The sequence below is a fragment of the Equus przewalskii genome, chromosome 1 (genome assembly GCF_037783145.1).
Source record: "Equus przewalskii isolate Varuska chromosome 1, EquPr2, whole genome shotgun sequence".
NCBI classification, from domain to species: domain Eukaryota; kingdom Metazoa; phylum Chordata; class Mammalia; order Perissodactyla; family Equidae; genus Equus; species Equus przewalskii.
Genome location: NC_091831.1, coordinates 147,703,352 through 147,720,937, shown reverse-complemented (window position 1 = coordinate 147,720,937; position 17,586 = coordinate 147,703,352). Strand labels below are relative to the sequence as shown.

General features: G+C 42.4%; 2 protein-coding genes across 10 annotated transcripts in view; one reads left to right on the top strand and one right to left on the bottom strand.

Annotated features, from left to right (window-relative positions):
- Positions 1-316: 316 nt before the first annotated feature.
- Positions 317-15,357, bottom strand: OIP5 (Opa interacting protein 5). Of its 2 annotated transcripts, XR_011529522.1 has the most exons (6): positions 14,908-15,229; positions 14,596-14,662; positions 8,859-8,981; positions 6,230-6,311; positions 4,887-5,045; positions 317-3,235 (listed from the first exon to the last, which is right to left on the bottom strand). XR_011529522.1 is itself a non-coding variant. In XM_008539793.2 (5 exons), the coding sequence occupies exons 1-5, from the start codon at positions 15,305-15,307 to the stop codon at positions 3,140-3,142; spliced, it is 768 nt and encodes a 255-aa protein (XP_008538015.1). In that variant the 5' UTR covers positions 15,308-15,357; the 3' UTR covers positions 317-3,139. The 2 variants fall into 2 exon arrangements, 1 of the variants encoding a protein (XP_008538015.1); XM_008539793.2 differs by lacking the exon at positions 4,887-5,045 and having other exon boundaries at positions 14,908-15,357.
- Positions 15,306-17,586, top strand: part of NUSAP1 (nucleolar and spindle associated protein 1) — a 29,437-nt gene continuing 27,156 nt past the window's right edge. For all 8 annotated transcript variants that reach the window (XM_070583908.1, XM_008539857.2, XM_070583906.1 and 5 more), the window contains exon 1: positions 15,306-15,673. In XM_070583908.1, coding sequence (XP_070440009.1) covers positions 15,581-15,673 — 93 coding nt within the window. In that variant the 5' untranslated portion in view covers positions 15,306-15,580. The remainder of the gene's footprint in view (positions 15,674-17,586) is intronic.

Here is a 17,586-nt window from a genome sequence, read left to right as displayed (position 1 = left end):
ACTAAAGAGGTTTTTTAAATACTATAATTAAGAAGAAATCCTCTTCCTTATTCAGGAAAAGGAGTTTCTTCAAGTTTAGGAAAGTAGATGTTGTTACAAACTTCTTTGGGATCGGCAGTTGTCAAATGGAGAAGAACAAAAGCTATGTGGCTTTTGTGGTGTGACTACTAATGTACTTCCTTCCTTTGATTTAGAAGACTTCATTTAACACAATTAACACTATACTCCACTCCAAGGCACTGTGCCAGATGTTAGGGTTACAAAAATGGAGATGTTTCTGCCGTTAATTAAGCAGCTCAAAAGTTTACAACTCAGGGACATTTACTATGCAATTTTATTGTTCTTATAACTACATGGAATTTTGAAAATACTTTTATTCAACGCATATACAATGTTAAATGGTATCAAACTGTAGTAGTCTTAGAATCTGTTACTATCAGCCAGTCTCTCACTGATGTCTCTTAGACTTCCAGACGAGCTCTTATACCACCTAAAGCTTGTAAAAGTCAACCATTTGTATCAATCAGCCTAATATTTATGGAAAGCACAATACCAAAGTTGTAAATGTACGTGCCCTTTGACTTTGTCCCTCTTTAGGAATCACTCCTACATAAGTATCGGTACAGATATGCAAAGATATGTACAAAGATCCAATACAAGAATGGTTAAATTTTGATATATTCACATAATTGAATCATATGCAGGTGTTAAAACAAATGAAATAATTTGTGTATGGGCTGGTATAGTATAGAAAGTTGTCCATGACATTTGTGCAAAAAGCAGGTTGCAGAATAATATGAAAACTATAATTGCCTTTATGTCTATAGGTGTATATTCACCTGCACGAAGGTTATAATAGCTAGTATTTATTGAGCACCATTTACGTGCTAAGCATTGGTCTGATTACATCAGATGTATTCATGAACTCTTAATCCTCACTCTAGCCCCAGATATTTTTTAATCCTTATATCACAAGAAGAGTTTAAGTAAACTCTTCAAGTTCATGGCTATTAAGTACCCAAGCCACAATGTGAATCCAAATAGTTTGGCCCCAGTGTCTGCTCACTTCCCAGCATGCTATGGAGGAAAACAAATCTATTTAAAACCAGCCAGCATGGCCCTGTGGCCAAGTGGTTAGGTTTGCACACTCCACTTCGGCAGCCCAGAGTTCCGCCTGTTCGGATGCTGGGCACGGACATGGCACTGCTCATCAAGCCATGTTGAGGCGGCATCCCACATGCCAGAACTAGAAGCACCCACAACTGAAAATATACAACTATGTACTGGGGGGATTTGGGGAGAAAAAGGAAAAGAAAGAACCAGCCAGCTTAATTTGATGTCAAGTTCAAGCATTTCATTTTCTACTGAAAGTCTACCAAAATGGCAAATCCAGAGGTTAAAGGAAATAGCTATATAAGGTTTTTGTTTTGTTTTGCTGAGGAAGATTCACCCTGAGTTAACATCTGTTGCCAATCTTCCTCTTTTTTTTTTTTTTAAATGTGAGCCAGTGCCACAGCGTGGCCACTGACAGACAAGTGGTGTGGTTCTGCATTCAGGAACTGAACCCAGGCCTCCAAAGCGGAGTGTGCCAAACTTAACCACTAGGCCACCAGGGCTGGCCTTTGTTTTGTTTTGACATTAAGTTTTTTAATTTAGATAAAGAAAGGAAATACGTTGAGGCAGACATGCCTACACACAATAAAATGTGTGTGGATGATTCAATATAGAATTACTTTATTCAGTCCTATTCTTTAGGAGCAGAAAGTAACTAAGAACTTTTCTGGTACTGTTTGTTGCCAGAGTCTTCACCCTTGCAACCCCAAAGCATTAAGCAAACCAGAATTTTCTCCAGTTTAAAATATTTTAAAGGAAAATATTCTTTATGCAGTATAAAAGGGAAAGAATCTGCTATAAAAAACATCTGCTAGCTCACCTGGACCAAGTTGCCTTCTCTCTGCACCACCACTCGACTAGATCATCCCTTGATTGTGCTAGTGCCAGCCCCTCCCACCTATTCCCCACAGGACAACCACGAGGTTCTGAAAAAAGAAAATTTGATCCTGTCATAGGCCTCCTCCTCTAAAATTCTTCAAGGGCTTCCCATGGTTCTTGGAATAAAAAGAAACATCCTTCAGGAGGCCAGTAAGGCCTTCTCGCTCTGGTTTCTGACCAATGTTGCAACTCCTGCAGGCCTTCTCTTAAGGGTCTCACAGCGCAGAGGCTGTTCCCTCCATCGCCTAATTAACTCCTCGTCTTTCCCACCACCGCTGAAACTTCCCTTCCTCAGAGGCCTCCCCTGACCCCCAGACCACGTCAGTTACGTGCTATCTGTGCTTGCATCTCCATGTCCCTTTTCTTCAAAACCCTCACTGCAGTCATAAGTTTACATGTCTTCAGGTGCTTATCTGAATGTCCATTTCCGACAAGATTATAAACTACGATAGAAGAGTGGCTGTTTCTGCTTACCGTTTATCCCCAGCAGCTTAGCATAATACCTTGTATTTATTAAATGAATAATATGATAAGCTACTGAGCCAAATGCTATGTAAAGCAAAATATGAAAAAACAGCATTTCTATCAATGTTTGATGTTTTATCATTGCTTCATTAATACCCTGTCAAGCTCAGCTTGCAACTGAAGAGAACTTGTATATTATCCAGTCAACTTATTGAATATTAACTTACAGAATATGTATGTACCTGTATTTAACATACAAAAAAAATGACTTTTCAGTATTCATATAACAACTGTCCCATGTAGGAATAATAGTAGTAACATTAAGTACAACTCTTTTCAAACCAACCACGCATCTTCAGATCAGAGCACTCATGGGACACTGCCTTTTAATCCCTAAATTTGCAGTTGAAGATGTTTCCAGAAATAAGTATTATAAACTTGATAAGAAGCTACAATAAGTTCTTAAGGCAAATAGCTATGAAACCTGGACAGAAGTCTCCTTAGTTTCTCATCTTCTAGAAATAGCTTCACAAATCATTTGGAAAATCAGTCCGGAGGTAAACAGAATAATCCACATTTGCCATCCATTCTTGAGGTCGATCTTTCTTGAGAAATGATCAAAAAGCATGTGTTGTTGAAGACAGCAGGAAAGCCTGACCCTGATACTCAAGCTCTGGTCGGATCAGTTTTCTGGCTTGGACTGGCCGGGAGTCACTTCCTTCAGAATTGTCATCAGTGCATTTAAGCGAGTATGTGTTAACATTATCTTCTCCTTCAGCTGGGAAGAGAAATATATAGACTTCAGGGCATCTTAAGCTTAACTCTATTTGCTAGTTCTGGAAGCTACTTCAAATTTAAGCTATTGATTGGGAGCTGGCAATGTCTCAACACACTTCATGAACACATTTGTTCTCTTTCTGAAAGAACTTTATACAACAAATCTAGAACACAAGATCCTTAAATATAAAGTTTCATGTGAAAAAAGACCAGCCATTGCTGAGCATCACTGCTTCCCATCTCCCTCCCTCCTACCCCTTATCACCAGGTTGAAACTCCAGAAATTGGGAAGGAAGACAAGAATAAAGCAGGGTAAGAGCCTGTGGACACAGAAACGCCAACTAGCCTTCCCCTCCTCTTCCAGTGGAAAAATCTAACTTTTTTTCTTTGTTTACAGTAACAAATGCCTTTCTTTCTTCAATATTTTGCTAATGGTCTTCAAAAGTAAGCTAAAGATTTTTGTACATATTTAACATAGCTGCTTTGAAGGCTCTGTGTGCTAAGTCCAACAGCTGGGCCTTCCGAAGGCAGTTTCTGATGCCAGTTTCTTATCCTGTGTATGTCTAATTTTTTATTGAAAAATAGACATTTTAGATAATATATTGTAGCAACTCTGGATGCTAACACCACCACTCTTCTTGGTGGTTGTCTGCTTATCTGTTCAGTGAGTTGGCTAGACTTCTACTGCTGTCTATTTCCCCCACAACGTGCAGCCTCTGATGCCACTCCTCAGAGGACACAGCCTAGGGCTTGTGCAGTCACCCAGGGTGATAGCAGTTTTAGCAAGGCTCTCTTTTGACCGTCCCCTTCTCTGATCTGTGTAAGCTGTCTGCCACTGCTGTTGGTATCACACCCAGCTGTTAGCCTCGCTAATGCTGGCTGATTGCTCTAGTTTATGACAACGACCTGAGACATAAATTGCTCCACAGTCTAATCCAAATTCAGACTCCTTTGTAGGGGTAGTCTAAATTAAGGCCAGTCTTTTTTTGTTCCAACCCCAGGAGGACTCTTCTTAGTTGTTTACTTCCCTGATTCTCTCTTATAAACTTCTAACTAGTCTATGGTTTAGCTTCTTGCTGTCTGGAACTATCAGCTTCCTCTTAATTGCATACCACCAAAATCTCCATTGTTTTGGGCAGCACCCTTGAACATCCCTACACTGTTTCAAACAATGTCAGCTCCCTTGGGAGAGCTCCAGAGCTCTGCTTTTACAATATGCCTCTTAACCTGGGCTCCCAAGCTGGGTGTGGGGGTAGTGTCTCTCAGAATGACGCCCCTTTTACAAACAGGGTGCTAGGCAGAGGTGGCAGCTTCTGGTCTTCTCAGCTTGCCTCTGCCAGCAAGAAACCTCTGCCCTGTGAGCAAGGGGGGCAAGGGTGAATGGGTTCCCAGTACTATTAGCTACTATGCCTGTGGCAGAGCTTGCACACTACAAATGGCTGTTCTTGCCTGGAATTGAGCTTCCAATGAGAGATGCTGGGAGCCTACCCCTCCTGGGAAAAAACAGCCCTCCTCTGGTAGCTGGGGGAAAAAGATCCCTGTGTTCTTGGCTATATCTTCCCAGATGGAGCCTCTCTCCCTCTGAGCTGGAGGGGCGTGGGAGGGAGGGAGCAAGATGTGGCTGAAATGCCATAGGGTTCCACTGTTCTTACCAAGGTTTAGGAGATTTTCTTGAGTAAATGTCTCTTCATTTGCTTTATGCCTTTAGGAAAATTTCCACATACTTAAGATGGTTGTTTTCTTTATAACTTTCTCCAGTTATGGCCGTTTTGCTGGGGAGGGGAGTCCATGGAGCTTCTCAGGCCACCATTCTGAAAGTTATTGCCCATACCAATTTTTTTTGGTTTTTTTGAGAAGATTAGCCCTGAGCTAACATCTGTTGCCAATCCTCCTCATTTTTGCTGAGGAAGACTGGCCCTGAGCTAACATCTGTGCCCATCTTCCTCTACTTTATATGTGGGACGCCTACCACAACATGGCTTGACAAGCGCTGCCATGTCCACACCCGGGATCTGAACCAGCAAACCCCAGGCCGCTGAAGTGGAACGTGCAAACTTAACCGCTGCACCACTGGGCCGGCCCCCCATACCAATTATTTAATCACAATATTTACTGACCACCCCTCATCACCTCAGTAGCTTAGGGCAAGGGTTGGCAAACTATGAACTGCAGGATAGCCGGCTGTCCATCTTTGTAAATAAAGTTTTATTGTAACACAGCCAAACCCCTTTGTTTATACATTGTCTATGGCTGCTCTTACACTATAATGGCAGACTTGAGTAGCTGAGACTGAATGGTCACAAAGCTTAAAATATTTGTCATCTGGTCCTTTACAGAAAAAGTTCGCCAACTCCTGACTTGGAACATGGTTTCATGAGCTTGGTTAATTATGGGGGGGAAAAGCAATCACTGTTCCCCTGTACTAAAAAGTACTTAAACTGAAAAATAAATGCCACTGGTTACCAAATGTGTAATTAGCAAGGAATAAACTATTAATGCTACTAAAAACAAAACCAACACTAAATTCTAAGTTTGTTCTTCTGAAGGTAGTAAAGCTATGGGCCAGTTTCTATTCAGAATGAGTTCGCAGGCTACCAAAACAAAGTTGCTCTCTTCAACTCAAAGCCATCAACCACTAGTAAAACCCATTTAAGTAAGAATTCTTAATGATTGTTTTACTACTTTTTCCTCTGAGATAACTAAGCATAAGGTGCTTGCAAAGAGGACAGATCTACGAAAGACGATGGTGTCCACTCCCAGCACAGAGAAGAGAGTACAGGAATGCAGGAGCTGAGCAGCTTTCCACCTCCTCCTGAACTAGACTTTGCATATGGCTTCAATATTTTGCTTTGTGTCATAAAGTCAATAAGGAATGCCAAACCAAGTATAAAGGTTATTGGAGTGTCACACCATTTAAATGCTCTTAAGTTCATTGGTAGAAATTATCAAGAGTTGTCTATATTAAAGGAAACACACAACCATCATGAAACCTTACCTCTGCAACCTTTTCTGGTAGAGGTACGTTGTAAATATCCATCTCAGATGCATTCACTATTGCTTTTGTTTTTAAGAGGTAGCTAGATAGAAAATAGAGAAAATATTAGTTCCATACCACAGTTAAGATTATCAATGAACCAAACTTGCCTGACAGTATCTGTCAAGCAAAGAGGGCCTTCTTATCGATTTCCGTTTCAAAATTCATAATGTATTTTGTAGAAAAAACAAATTCTCAATTAACAAATCATCAGAGAGACTCAGTGTCTCGTCCCACCCCTTGCCAGCCAGGAATACATGAGACAAAATTATCCCAGGACAAACTGAAGACAAAAACTAGGGTCATATGAAAAATCACGATGAGTTTAAGTGTCACACTCCACCAGATCTTGTAGCACAGTTAGAAGTAATCGCATTGTGACAAATACATTGGTTGCCTACTAGGTAGCCATTCTTCACTTCTTTCTTATGAACAGAACCCAGATTTTGTGTAGGGCAGCAGTGTGCGCAGTCCTAAGAAATGAATCATAGCTGTTCTAAGCCAACTGTGGCAACCTTATTCCCTATTGTCACATATTTGCTCTCCCAGCTTAAGGTGACCAGCAACCATGTGACATAGTTCTGGCCAATAATAAGGAAATGTCTGCTGGTAAAAGGAGACCATTCCCCGGGTTCCCACACTTTCCATATCCTTTTCCTTCCAGTTGGAGATGCTACTATCTATGGATATAATGCTTATAATTGCAGCCGCCATCTTGCATCCAAGAGGAAAAGGCCAAGAGAGCCAGAGATGCTGACTCAGAGCACTGTCACGACTGAGCCACCACAAGACTCCTAGAGTGGCCAACTGCCCCCACTCCTCACTTATTAAAGCCACTGTTAGTCAAGTTTTCTGTTACCAGCAACCAAATTCATTCTAACTGATACACATAGACATAGATTTATTATCTTCCAAGACTCATGCTACCTATACTTTACTAATTTCTACTTAATCAAGAAGAATATACCAACCTTTGAGTCCAAGCCCTTATTTTAAAGATTAAGAAATTACTTAAAATCCCACAATGCTTTTCAAATTTACATTAAAAATTTTTGTTACAAAGCTTACTTCCTTAAGCAAAAACTCAATTATAGGTCTGCTGGAACAATTACTTATAACTGTTTCTAAAAAAGATTTGAGGTTACTAATGCACACATTTAGGCATACTTCTTTCCTCCCTCTTTAAACTTAATTCTAAATAGAAATTATTTAAAAAGAAACTAGAAATTAAGAGTAAAATATCAATCCATCTAAGTCTATATTTCCTATTGAAAATCTGCAGAGAACAACAAATGGTATACCTAATGCACACAGAACAACCTCAGGGTAAAGGAGGGGCTTTATTTCTAAGTTTGTTTAGTCATCCATAACTCAGCTAGAAACACTTATCTAAGCACATCAAATGAGAAAAAGGAGGCCGGCCCCATGGCCAAGTGAAGTTCACACGCTCTGGTTCAGAGGTCCAGGCTGGTTCGGATCCTGGGCACGGACCTAGCACCGCCTAGCAAGCCACGCTGAGGTGGCGGCCAACATGGCAGAGTTAGAAGGACCTACAACTATGAACTATGTCCTGAGGGATTCGGGGAGAAGAAGAAGAAAAGAAAAAAAAAAGAAGATTGGCAACAGATGCCTTCTCAGGTGCCAAGGTTTTAAAAAAAAAAAAAAAGAGACAGAAAAAGGAAACTTTGTTTTATGAAAAGAAAATGAGCTTTGGAGTTAAAACATGGATTCAAATCTCAGCTCCTCCACCTCTCTGAGCCCCAATTTTCTTATATTAAGAACTGAGTGAGATAAGTACAACTTCTGGCACAAACTAGGTCATCATGGCTATTTTTGATTTTTTGTTTTTAATGGTCAAGAAAAGACTTTGTTGGATGCTTCAGTTTGTTATAATAAACAAAAAAGCCTAAGTAAAATGCAGAATTTACTAGGAAGGTAAAGAAATATCCAAAGTAATTCAGGAGAAGGAACAGCCAGTAGTGTACTTTTTCTGACTCTGTGAGGCCACATGGTCCTTATTTTTCACTTTTCTCTGCGTATCTGCTTCACTCTTCTTTCTCTGCATCTACATGCATAACAGAAAATCGCTACCCTAAACCCAGCTACAGCTTTTATGTCCCAACTTCAACCAGACCATCTACAAATGACCTACGCCTCTGGGTCTTTCTTTCAAATTCCTAGGGTAGAAAGCCTGATTGGCTTAGCTTAGGTCAGGCATCCATTCTTGATGCCATCACCTGGGAGTGGTATCTCATGATACAAACATGGCCACAGCCTATGGCGGGGCGACAGGAGCTGGGCACAAACCCAAAAAGTGTCCACTACATTATTTTGCAAAAGCCTACCTTCCAGAAGTTTTTACAATGAAAGAATATCCTCTCAATTATTCCATGGTATGATTATTAAGACATGGTATGATTCTAAGGCATCTAAAGTTATCATAATGTTATGAGATTATATTTTGGTCCCACTGCCATCTTTTTTGTAAAAGACAGTGCCTGGCTCTAGCATCTTCTTTGATATAAATATTCTGCCTTTTCTGGAAGATCTTTTAAAATTTATTTGATAACGAATACCTAAGTCTACTCACCACAGCATCTTGTCGCTGGAAAGGCAGAAGTGACCTCTCAAGGCGGCCAGGGCAGCATGGGTAGAATACAGATGGAAACCAATGGGAATCCCACAGGAACTACAGAATAAAAGGTTGTAAGTGCTGGGAATAAAACCAGAATATGGGTTAGAAAGAAAATAAGAGAACAAAGACAAAATCATCAGTCTCTGAACGCACTCCTAAAAACTACACTTATAACAGGAATGAGACTGAAGAAATGTCAGAAAAGGTTAACTCATGGGGCTGGCCTGGTGGGAAAGCAGTTAAGTGCGCACATTCCACTTTGGCAGCCCGGAGTTCGGTAGCCCAGATCCCAGGTCCCAGGTGTGAACGTGGCACCAGCTTGGCAAGCCATGCCATGGTAGGCGTCTCACATATAAAAAAGTAGAGGAAGATAGGCACGGATGTTAGCTCAGGGCCAGTCTTCCTCAGCAAAAAGAGGAGGATTGGCAGCAGATGTTAGTTCAGGGCTGATCTTCCTCAAAAAAAAAAAAAAGAAAGGTTAACTCAGATTTTAATATAATCACACCTTAAATGGCAGAGACCTTTGAGGATGCTAGCCACAAAAGCAATCACGGATGTACAACTGTCAGTTCAATAGAGAAAAGTAATTTACATCTGAAAAGCAGAAAAACAGGTAACTCATCAGATTAACATTTAAACCTAGAAAACTACACATGACCAAATAAATTAGTTACCATTAAACCAATTTCCAGTTGAAGTATATTAATCAAGTTGATTGGGGCTTACTAAACAATTTATTAATAGAACTCAAATCAGGCCTTTTCTTTTGCAGATATTACAAAAAATTAACTTAAAAAAATTACCCAGACAAAAAGAAAGAAAAAGAAAGAAAAAAGAAAGAAAAGAAAAGAAAAGGAAAGGAATTCTAATACCCTAGCAAGCCAGCTATTTTCTTTTCCTTTATCCTCTGAAAGATTACTGGATGAGGATCAGGAAATGTTGATTTCAGTTCTAGTTATACCACTTGGGTAGGTCACTTACCAGCCACTTGCTGCTATATATATATAAGCCATATCCAAATATTACAAAGAAATGTTTTAAGAAAAAATTATGTTTCATCAGACATGTACTGAAAGGAACGTTAAAGTGGTTTGGTAAGGGAAAAGTTATTTGTATAAATATAATATGCTATGCATCAAAATTCTATTAATAGAGTATAAAAGCCACAGGGCAAAAAAGAAAGATTCATGTCAATGGATACTAAAAAAGAGCAAGCAATAAAACATACTAAATTTATTGGTAAATGAAGTCTCACACCACACATGTAGTACTGTATCTTTGTGAATACGGTAACCAAAAAGCGAGCCATGAAATAAAGTTGCGTTAATTTGAATTAATTCCTATGTTGGAATTAATTAGATCACACAAAGCACAGTATCTACAGTACCTCACAGAAACGAATGTATGGCACAGAGCAAAATGTAAAGAAATCCCCAAATTATGCCTATGCAGGCAATACAAAGCAAATATTTCATTGAACATTAGTCTGCTAATGGCTCAGGTCCTTCAGGAATGAAGGTTTGCATCACCACGCCAGGTAAAGAGCTGTGACCAGCTGGATGCCTGCTGGAGGCAGAAGGAATACACAACGGGTAGTGGAAGAAGGAAGTTACGAACACCAGCTATGACCACAGGACGAGTTACAGAAGCGAGGACTGTAACGTCATGAGTATTTCCTCCCTATTTTGTTATAAATATGTGGGTATGTATATGTGTGTTTATGTCTGTCTTCTTCCCTCTCTTATTCCCTCATCACGTAATATAAGATGTACTGCCTTTTTATCATAGTATTTAAGTATTGTTAATTTCACATCATAGCATTTAAGTTATGAGATAGCAAAGAAAAAGTAAACATCACTTAAAGACTTTACCTCCTTTTGTGGAGAAGGGGTTAGTGTGTACTCAGTTATGCACAGGATGGTTGTAACAAGTTAGGCAGAATTATGACCTTGTTATTGTCTTTATTTGGAGATTAAGTACGGTTTTAGGATATGCATGTGAGAGCCAAGTTAACAACTGATGGTTAAATTTTATGTATCAACTTGACTGGGCCACAGGGTGCCCAGTCATTCTGTCAAACATCATTCCCAACGTGTTTCTGAGGGTGTTTTTAATGAGATTACCATTTGAATCAGTAGTGAGTTAATCAGATTGCCCTCCCTAACATGGGTGGCCCTCATTTAATCAGTTAAAGGCCTGAACAGAACAAAAGGCTGACCCTCTCATGAGTAACAGGGAGTCCTCCCACCTGACTGCGCTGAGCTGGGACACTGGTCTTTTTTCCTGCCTTTGGACTTGAACCGAAATGTCAGGTCTTCTAGGTCTCGAGTCTGCTGGCTCTTGGACTGGAACTTACATCTTTGGTTGTCCGTTCTCAGGCCTGCGCCTTGGACTAGAACTAAACCACTGCCTCTCCCGTCTCCAGCAGCTCTTGGGACTTTTCACCCTCCAGAACTGCACAGCCAATTCCGGGTAACATATCTCTTCCTGCTGATGTGGGGTCGGTGAGCCGAGGAGTCGAAAGAAACATTTTTTGGACTCTTAAGATGTGGCAGTAGTGCTCTTTTATTTAGAGAATAGTGTGGAATAGCATGGGGACAGGACCCATGGGCAGTCAGAGCTGCTGCGTGGGGACAGGGCCCACAGGCAGGAGGAGGTGCTGCTGCTGCCCCCACTACTGCTGCCAACATGGGTGGAGAGTAAGGCTAAATTTAAGGCATAGGTATGTGAGCCATCTCTTTACAAGACAAAGGAAAGAACATGCAGAAAAGTTAAAATGGTATCAGTGTAGGTGGGGTCTGGCCATTGGGTGGTCTCACAACTTTTAGATAAGAATCAAATCGGATTAAGTAAAGGCCAGAAGCCACCACCCTAAATCAGTTACATGAGGTTGCCAGACAGTAACCAACTTAAGTCCTTGCCTTCCCCATTAAGAGTTTCCAGAGATAAGGCCATCCCCGCTTCCTCCTGGTGCAGAGGGGGAGGCATGGAGATTTCCTTCACAAATGCAAATGTCTCTCATCAGAGGGCAAGCAAATTCCACTCCTCGGAGCCTGCTTCTCATCTGCAGTTTTAAAATTAACCAGCCTAAAATCCTCATCACTGCTAAGTCCCGTGGCTCTCCTTATTCCATAAATACAGAAACATGGGGCTTTCCCTCCAGTGTTTGATAAACCATCAGATCAGTAATGTCCAATAGGAAAACAATATGAGCCACATAAGTAACTTTAAATTTTCTATTTGTCTCATTAAAAACATTTCTTAAACACATGAAATTACTTTTAATATATTTTATGCTACCCAATATATCAAGAACATTATTTCGACATGTGATCAACATTTTTAAATTATTAATTTTTTTGTACTAAGGCTACCCTCACAGCATCTCAATTCAGAATGGCCACATTTTAAGTGCTCAACAGCTCATGTGGCTAATGGTTACAGTGTTGGATGGCACAGGCCTAAGGAGATATTCAGAGAGCTTTTGCCTCTGGCCCCAAATGACCCAGTTCCAAGCAGACCACCAGCCCTTCCCTCTCTGTTCCCTTTGGGTGGGAAAAGGACACTCCCATAAGGAAGGGAGTTAGTGTCTTTCAGTGGGGAAAGAGGGGCTACAGAACTCTTCCTGGTTACTGAGTAAAGCAACTAAGAATGCCTATACTTTACCCCTAAAACTTAGAACCAAACTGTGGTCAGAATGAATTGTCTGGCTGTTAAAGACAACACTCAAACTTGAGGAGCTTTGGGGACTGGCCCCGTGTCCGAGTGGTTAAGGTTCTGCTGCTCTGCTTCAGCAGCACAGACATGGACCTACTCCACTCATCAGCCATGCTGTGGAGGTGTCCCACATACAACGTGGAGGAAGACTGGCCTGGATGTTAGCTCAAGGCTACTGTTCCTCAAGCAAAAGAAAAAAAAAAAAGAGGACGATTGGCAACGGATGTTAGCTCAGGGTGAATTTTCCTCACACACACACACACACACACACACAAATTGAGAAGCCTTGTAATACTAAATTCACTGAGTACTTTGTTGTCACTTATAAATCATGGTACAGGCAAGATGCAAAGTTTACCAGGCAGTATTCAAGTACATATCATTCAACTTGTGTTTTTCCCCAGTTTCCAGGGTTGCAGCAGAGTTAGTCCTGCTGTAGCTTATCACAAACTCCAGTGTAAGCGCAAAATTAAAAGTCCTAGTTATCTCAAAGGATTGTAGTCTATAGTCAGTGATTCTCACTGTACACTGAAAGCCTCACTGCACTTGCACAAGCCACTATGGAGATGTGACCCTCAGAAAGATTTTAAAAGCTACACATAAACACAACTTTTCCATTTCATTAACACATCAAGATTGTAACAAGACTTGTCACCCGCCTAGCTGCCCCAAGGAACTCAAGGGTGGGTTTGGAAGCATTTAACTGTTTTTCCAAATCATTTTTTTCCCCCTTTTGTTATGGTAAGGAGATGCAATCACCAACCACAATGAACCAGACCAAGCCTCACCAGAGAGCTCCGCCTATGACCTCTGCCTCACTTTTATTGCTAAGATCTCTCCAGGAGGAGCTTAAGCCTTATTCCCATAACCTGCAGTGTAAGTGGAAGCACGTTTTCCAACCAAGCCTGTGCATGTAAATGCCCACTTCTCCTTTTTGAATATTCATTTCTCATCTGAAATAAAAGGTCCCTGCTTCCCTTTGTTCAGGGACTCCTCGACTCTGGAAGTGATTCCGCATGGTCTCCTATTTTCTGCAAATACACCTTACTTTGTGACACAACTACTTCTGGTGGAGAGTCTGATTTGACTCGCCCAGAGGCAAACCCACTTCGGTTTCCGTAACAGACTCAAAGAGGTAAAAGGAGCATCCTTTAAATACACTGAATGGGGGACAGCCCAGTGGCTGTTAAGTTCCCAGGTTCCGCTTAGGTGGCCCCAGGTTCCCCAGTTCTGATCCCCGGCACGGACCTATACGCAGCTCATCAAGCCATGCTGTGGCAGGCAGTCCCACATATAAAACAGGAAGATGGGCACAGATGTTAGCTCAGGGCCAATCTTCCTCAGCAAAAAGAGGGGGATTGGTGCAGCATTATTTACAATCGCCAAGATGCAGAAGCAACCTAAGTGCCCATCAACAGATGATTGGATAAAGAAGATGTGGTATGTATATACAATGGAATACTACTCAGCCATAAAAAAGAACAAAATCGTCCCATTTGCAACAATATGGATGGACCTTGAGGGAATTATGTTAAGAGAAATAAGCCAGACAGAGAAGGACAAGCTCTGTATGACTCCACTCATATGAGGACTTTAAACCTGTGGACAAAGAATACAGATTAGTGGCTACCAGGGGAAAGGGGGGATGGGGGGTGGGCACAAAGGGTGAAGGGTTGCACCTACAACACGACTGACAGACAATAATATACAACTGAAATTTCACAAGATTGTAACCTATCATTAACTCAAAAAATTTAAAAAAAAAAGAGGGGGATTGGCAGCAGATGGTAGCTCAGGACTAATCTTCCTCAAAATAAATAAATACAGTGAATGGATGGAATAAACGTTTCTTTTAGCGCAAGATAGGAACACTGGTGCATGTCGGTTCCACGCTGCTCGGTCTCATTAAGTCAAGGACTAAAGACGGATAGGTAATCGATCGCGAATTCTCAGATCGAGAAGTCTCAGTACATACCTGCCTTTCAGTAAACCTTCAATGCCAACTAGGAAGGGAGCTTCCAAAACCACGTTGTTTGTGACTCCTGGGAACACAAACACAAGTCAGAATGAGTACCTGTGAGGCCTTGAAAGGGAAAACGCTTCCCCTTCAGACTCATCATGACCACAAAAATCAAGAAAAGTTGCCCCCAGCCCCAGCAAAGGGGTTAATTTCCTTCCAAATTCTCATGCAGTTTTCTTCTCCAGCCGGCTCTCCGCCACCTGGTGAAAAAGCGGGAACACCCTCTCCGGCCCTCCTCCGCCCTCCCCAGATGCCGCCCCCACTCACTGGAGAAGACCACGGCCCCGAGGGACCGCGACAGGTCCCAGGCGAGGTGCACCGAGTCAGCCAGCACGGCGTGGCACTGCGCGCACTGGAACACGGCGCACCTCTCCGGCTGCAGCCACGACGGCAACCGCGGGCTGGATGGCAGGTCCTCCGCCCCCGGCCCTGCAGGGCCCAGCGGCGAGGACCCTTTCACCACCTGCGTGTCCCACTCCATGGAAGTCGTTAAGGAAGGTTCGTCCGTCGCCTTCCTAGCGCCCTCACAAAAGTCACCCCGGGGCAGCTTCGCATACCGCGAGCGATGCCGCCGCGGCCGAGCCGCCATCTTCCTGCAGCGGCGCCTCCGTTTCGAACTGGCACCAGGCCCCGCCCCAAGCACTGTTCCTGCGTCCTCATTGGACATCGTGAGGCTCTGAGGCGCGCTCGTTGCCTGGACACGCCCTTCGACGCCTACGTGTTGTGGGGGTGGGGAAGAACGTGCGTCTAATAGGGAGGCTTAGCTTTTCTATTGGCCAACGCCAGGAAACCCCGCCTCCTAGGCATTTTTAACCAATGGAAGTGCAGCACCCTTGATTTAAACTGTCTATAAAACTCGGCGAGGTCAACGTTTATAGTGGCGCCAGAGATTTGAACGGAGCGTCGATTGTCTGCGTGGTCGCCTGGCTTACAGAACGCGATGACCGTCCCCTCCCTGGAGGAGCTGGACTCCTTCAAGTACAGTGACCTGCAGAACTTGGCCAAGAGTCTGGGCCTCCGGGCTAACCTGAGGGTACGGGGCTGATGGCTCAGGCCGGTGGCGGGAGGGGTAGGGACGAGCGGCCTTAGGGAGACGCGGTGGGAAGGGACCGAGCCCGCCCCTGGGCCAGTAGATTTGGTTCACGACGGTCCCTCCAACTCTGCAAGACGGAAAGGGAGCCATAGTCGTCACCTTATTTTGAGACTGACTTTTCTAAGGGCTCACATAGGTCTCGGCTCCAAAAGGGTTTGTTTGGTTTGGTTTTATTGAAGTACTCTGTGATACTTCCCGAGGCATCAATTAGGAAATGCAGGCCCAGAAAGCTCAAGGAATGCTGTGTCCAATGCCGATTAATTGTTAGGCAGTCGCAGAAGTAACTGCCTTGGCTTCTGGGAAATTCCAAACAGTAACACTTCGGTAAACTGTAATAGCGCCCCAAGATCTCTTGCTACTTTATTGGGGGACCTAGAAGAAAGGATGAGTTTTAGGGGACCACCCCCGTGGATAAATTTTTATAATTAGCCCTGATCTAGTATGGGCGTTCCTTTATTGATCACTGTTGTAGCAGTGTTCTGTTTCAAAACCGGTGAGGTCTTTGACTCTGAGGCTGCAAAATGTTGGGGGAAAATGTGGGGATTCAATTTGGGATTGACGTTCTATACTAGATTCTGGTGGAATTTTCCTGTCTAATACTAATGTATACTCGAGATTTGTTCTGCAAGCTGTAGTATTTATGCTGAGTGAATGCCTAAATCAGCCATCACAAATATTTTTAAATGGTTTAAACAAAATAACCAGTGCCCAGGTACCTCTTGGGGTTGAATGATAAAGCAGTGTCTGGAGATATTTCTGGGCTCTGATCTTAATGGCTCCCCAATACTTCATAAAGAAAGCCTTAAATCCTTAGCTTAAATCCCTTAGGCTTTTTGCAGGCTGACTGGAATCTTTTATCCAAGGCTACATCCAAATTGGACTGGTCCCTGAGCACTTGCTACCTTTCTCCATCTTTGTCCCTTTGCTAATTTTGGCCCTTTGGCCTCAGATCCCTTCTCTGTCCTTTATCTTCATGAATAATTTCTTAGTACTTTTCAGAGTCCATCTGAAATGTCATCACTGTCTTGGTGCCTCGTCTCCTCTTCCTTCCCCTGGCCGCAGGTCCACACCCCAGTAATCCCAGGAACCCTCTGTGCTTTTAAAGTAGTTTAATTTCAAGTACTCTGAGCACTTGCAGGCTTCCGCCTTGTACTCTGGTTATTTGTGTGTGTATGTTATCTTCTCCACTAAAAGTTAAGTTCCTTGAACAGGGATCTTATCCATCTACCTTGGAAGTCTTTACTGCACTAAGTACAGTATGTTTTATATAGGGGATGCTGAATAATTACTATTTACTCTTATTTACAACCATTCCTGGCAGTGCTAGAATAACGCACCCGAGGGTAGCAAGAGAGTTACAGTGGAGATGCCTCCCTGAGTCAGAGCTCTGGCTAACATTAAGGCCCCATAACCATTTGCATCTCTGAAGAGCTATTGCCAAGTTAGATATTTTTATGAGAGTCCCACCTATCATTGTGCCTTGAGGCAGCTGATATGGGGTAGCCAATTAATCACCTGTTGTCACGGAGGTGGAATAGTACAGTTTGTCACTGCAGACCCCACTGCCTGCCTAGCAGACAATATCTGGCACATAGTGTCACTAAATATTTGTGGAGGGGTACTATTTCCCAGACAAATTTGACCATACAAGCCTTTATTATAACCAATTATAAAAAGACACTTTGGAGATGGAGAAAATTAAACTTCAACTAGGTATTAAATTATATTAAGCTATTGTTAATTTTGTTGGGCATGATAATGGCATTATGATTATGTTTGTCTGGTTTTTAAGTCCTTCTCTCTTAGTAATACATGCCAAGTATTTACAGGTGAAATGTTATGATGCCTGGGAT

Excerpts from the sequence above, each read along its gene's own strand:
- OIP5 (XM_008539793.2), bottom strand. The coding sequence starts at position 15,307 with ATGTCCAATGAGGACGCAGGAACAGTGCTTGGGGCGGGGCCTGGTGCC. Across the intron at positions 8,982-14,595 it reads GAAGGTTTACTGAAAGGCAG|CACTTACAACCTTTTATTCT; the intron begins GTATGTACTGAG and ends TTTTATTCCCAG. Across the intron at positions 6,312-8,858 it reads TCCAGCGACAAGATGCTGTG|CTACCTCTTAAAAACAAAAG; the intron begins GTGAGTAGACTT and ends TTTTCTATCTAG.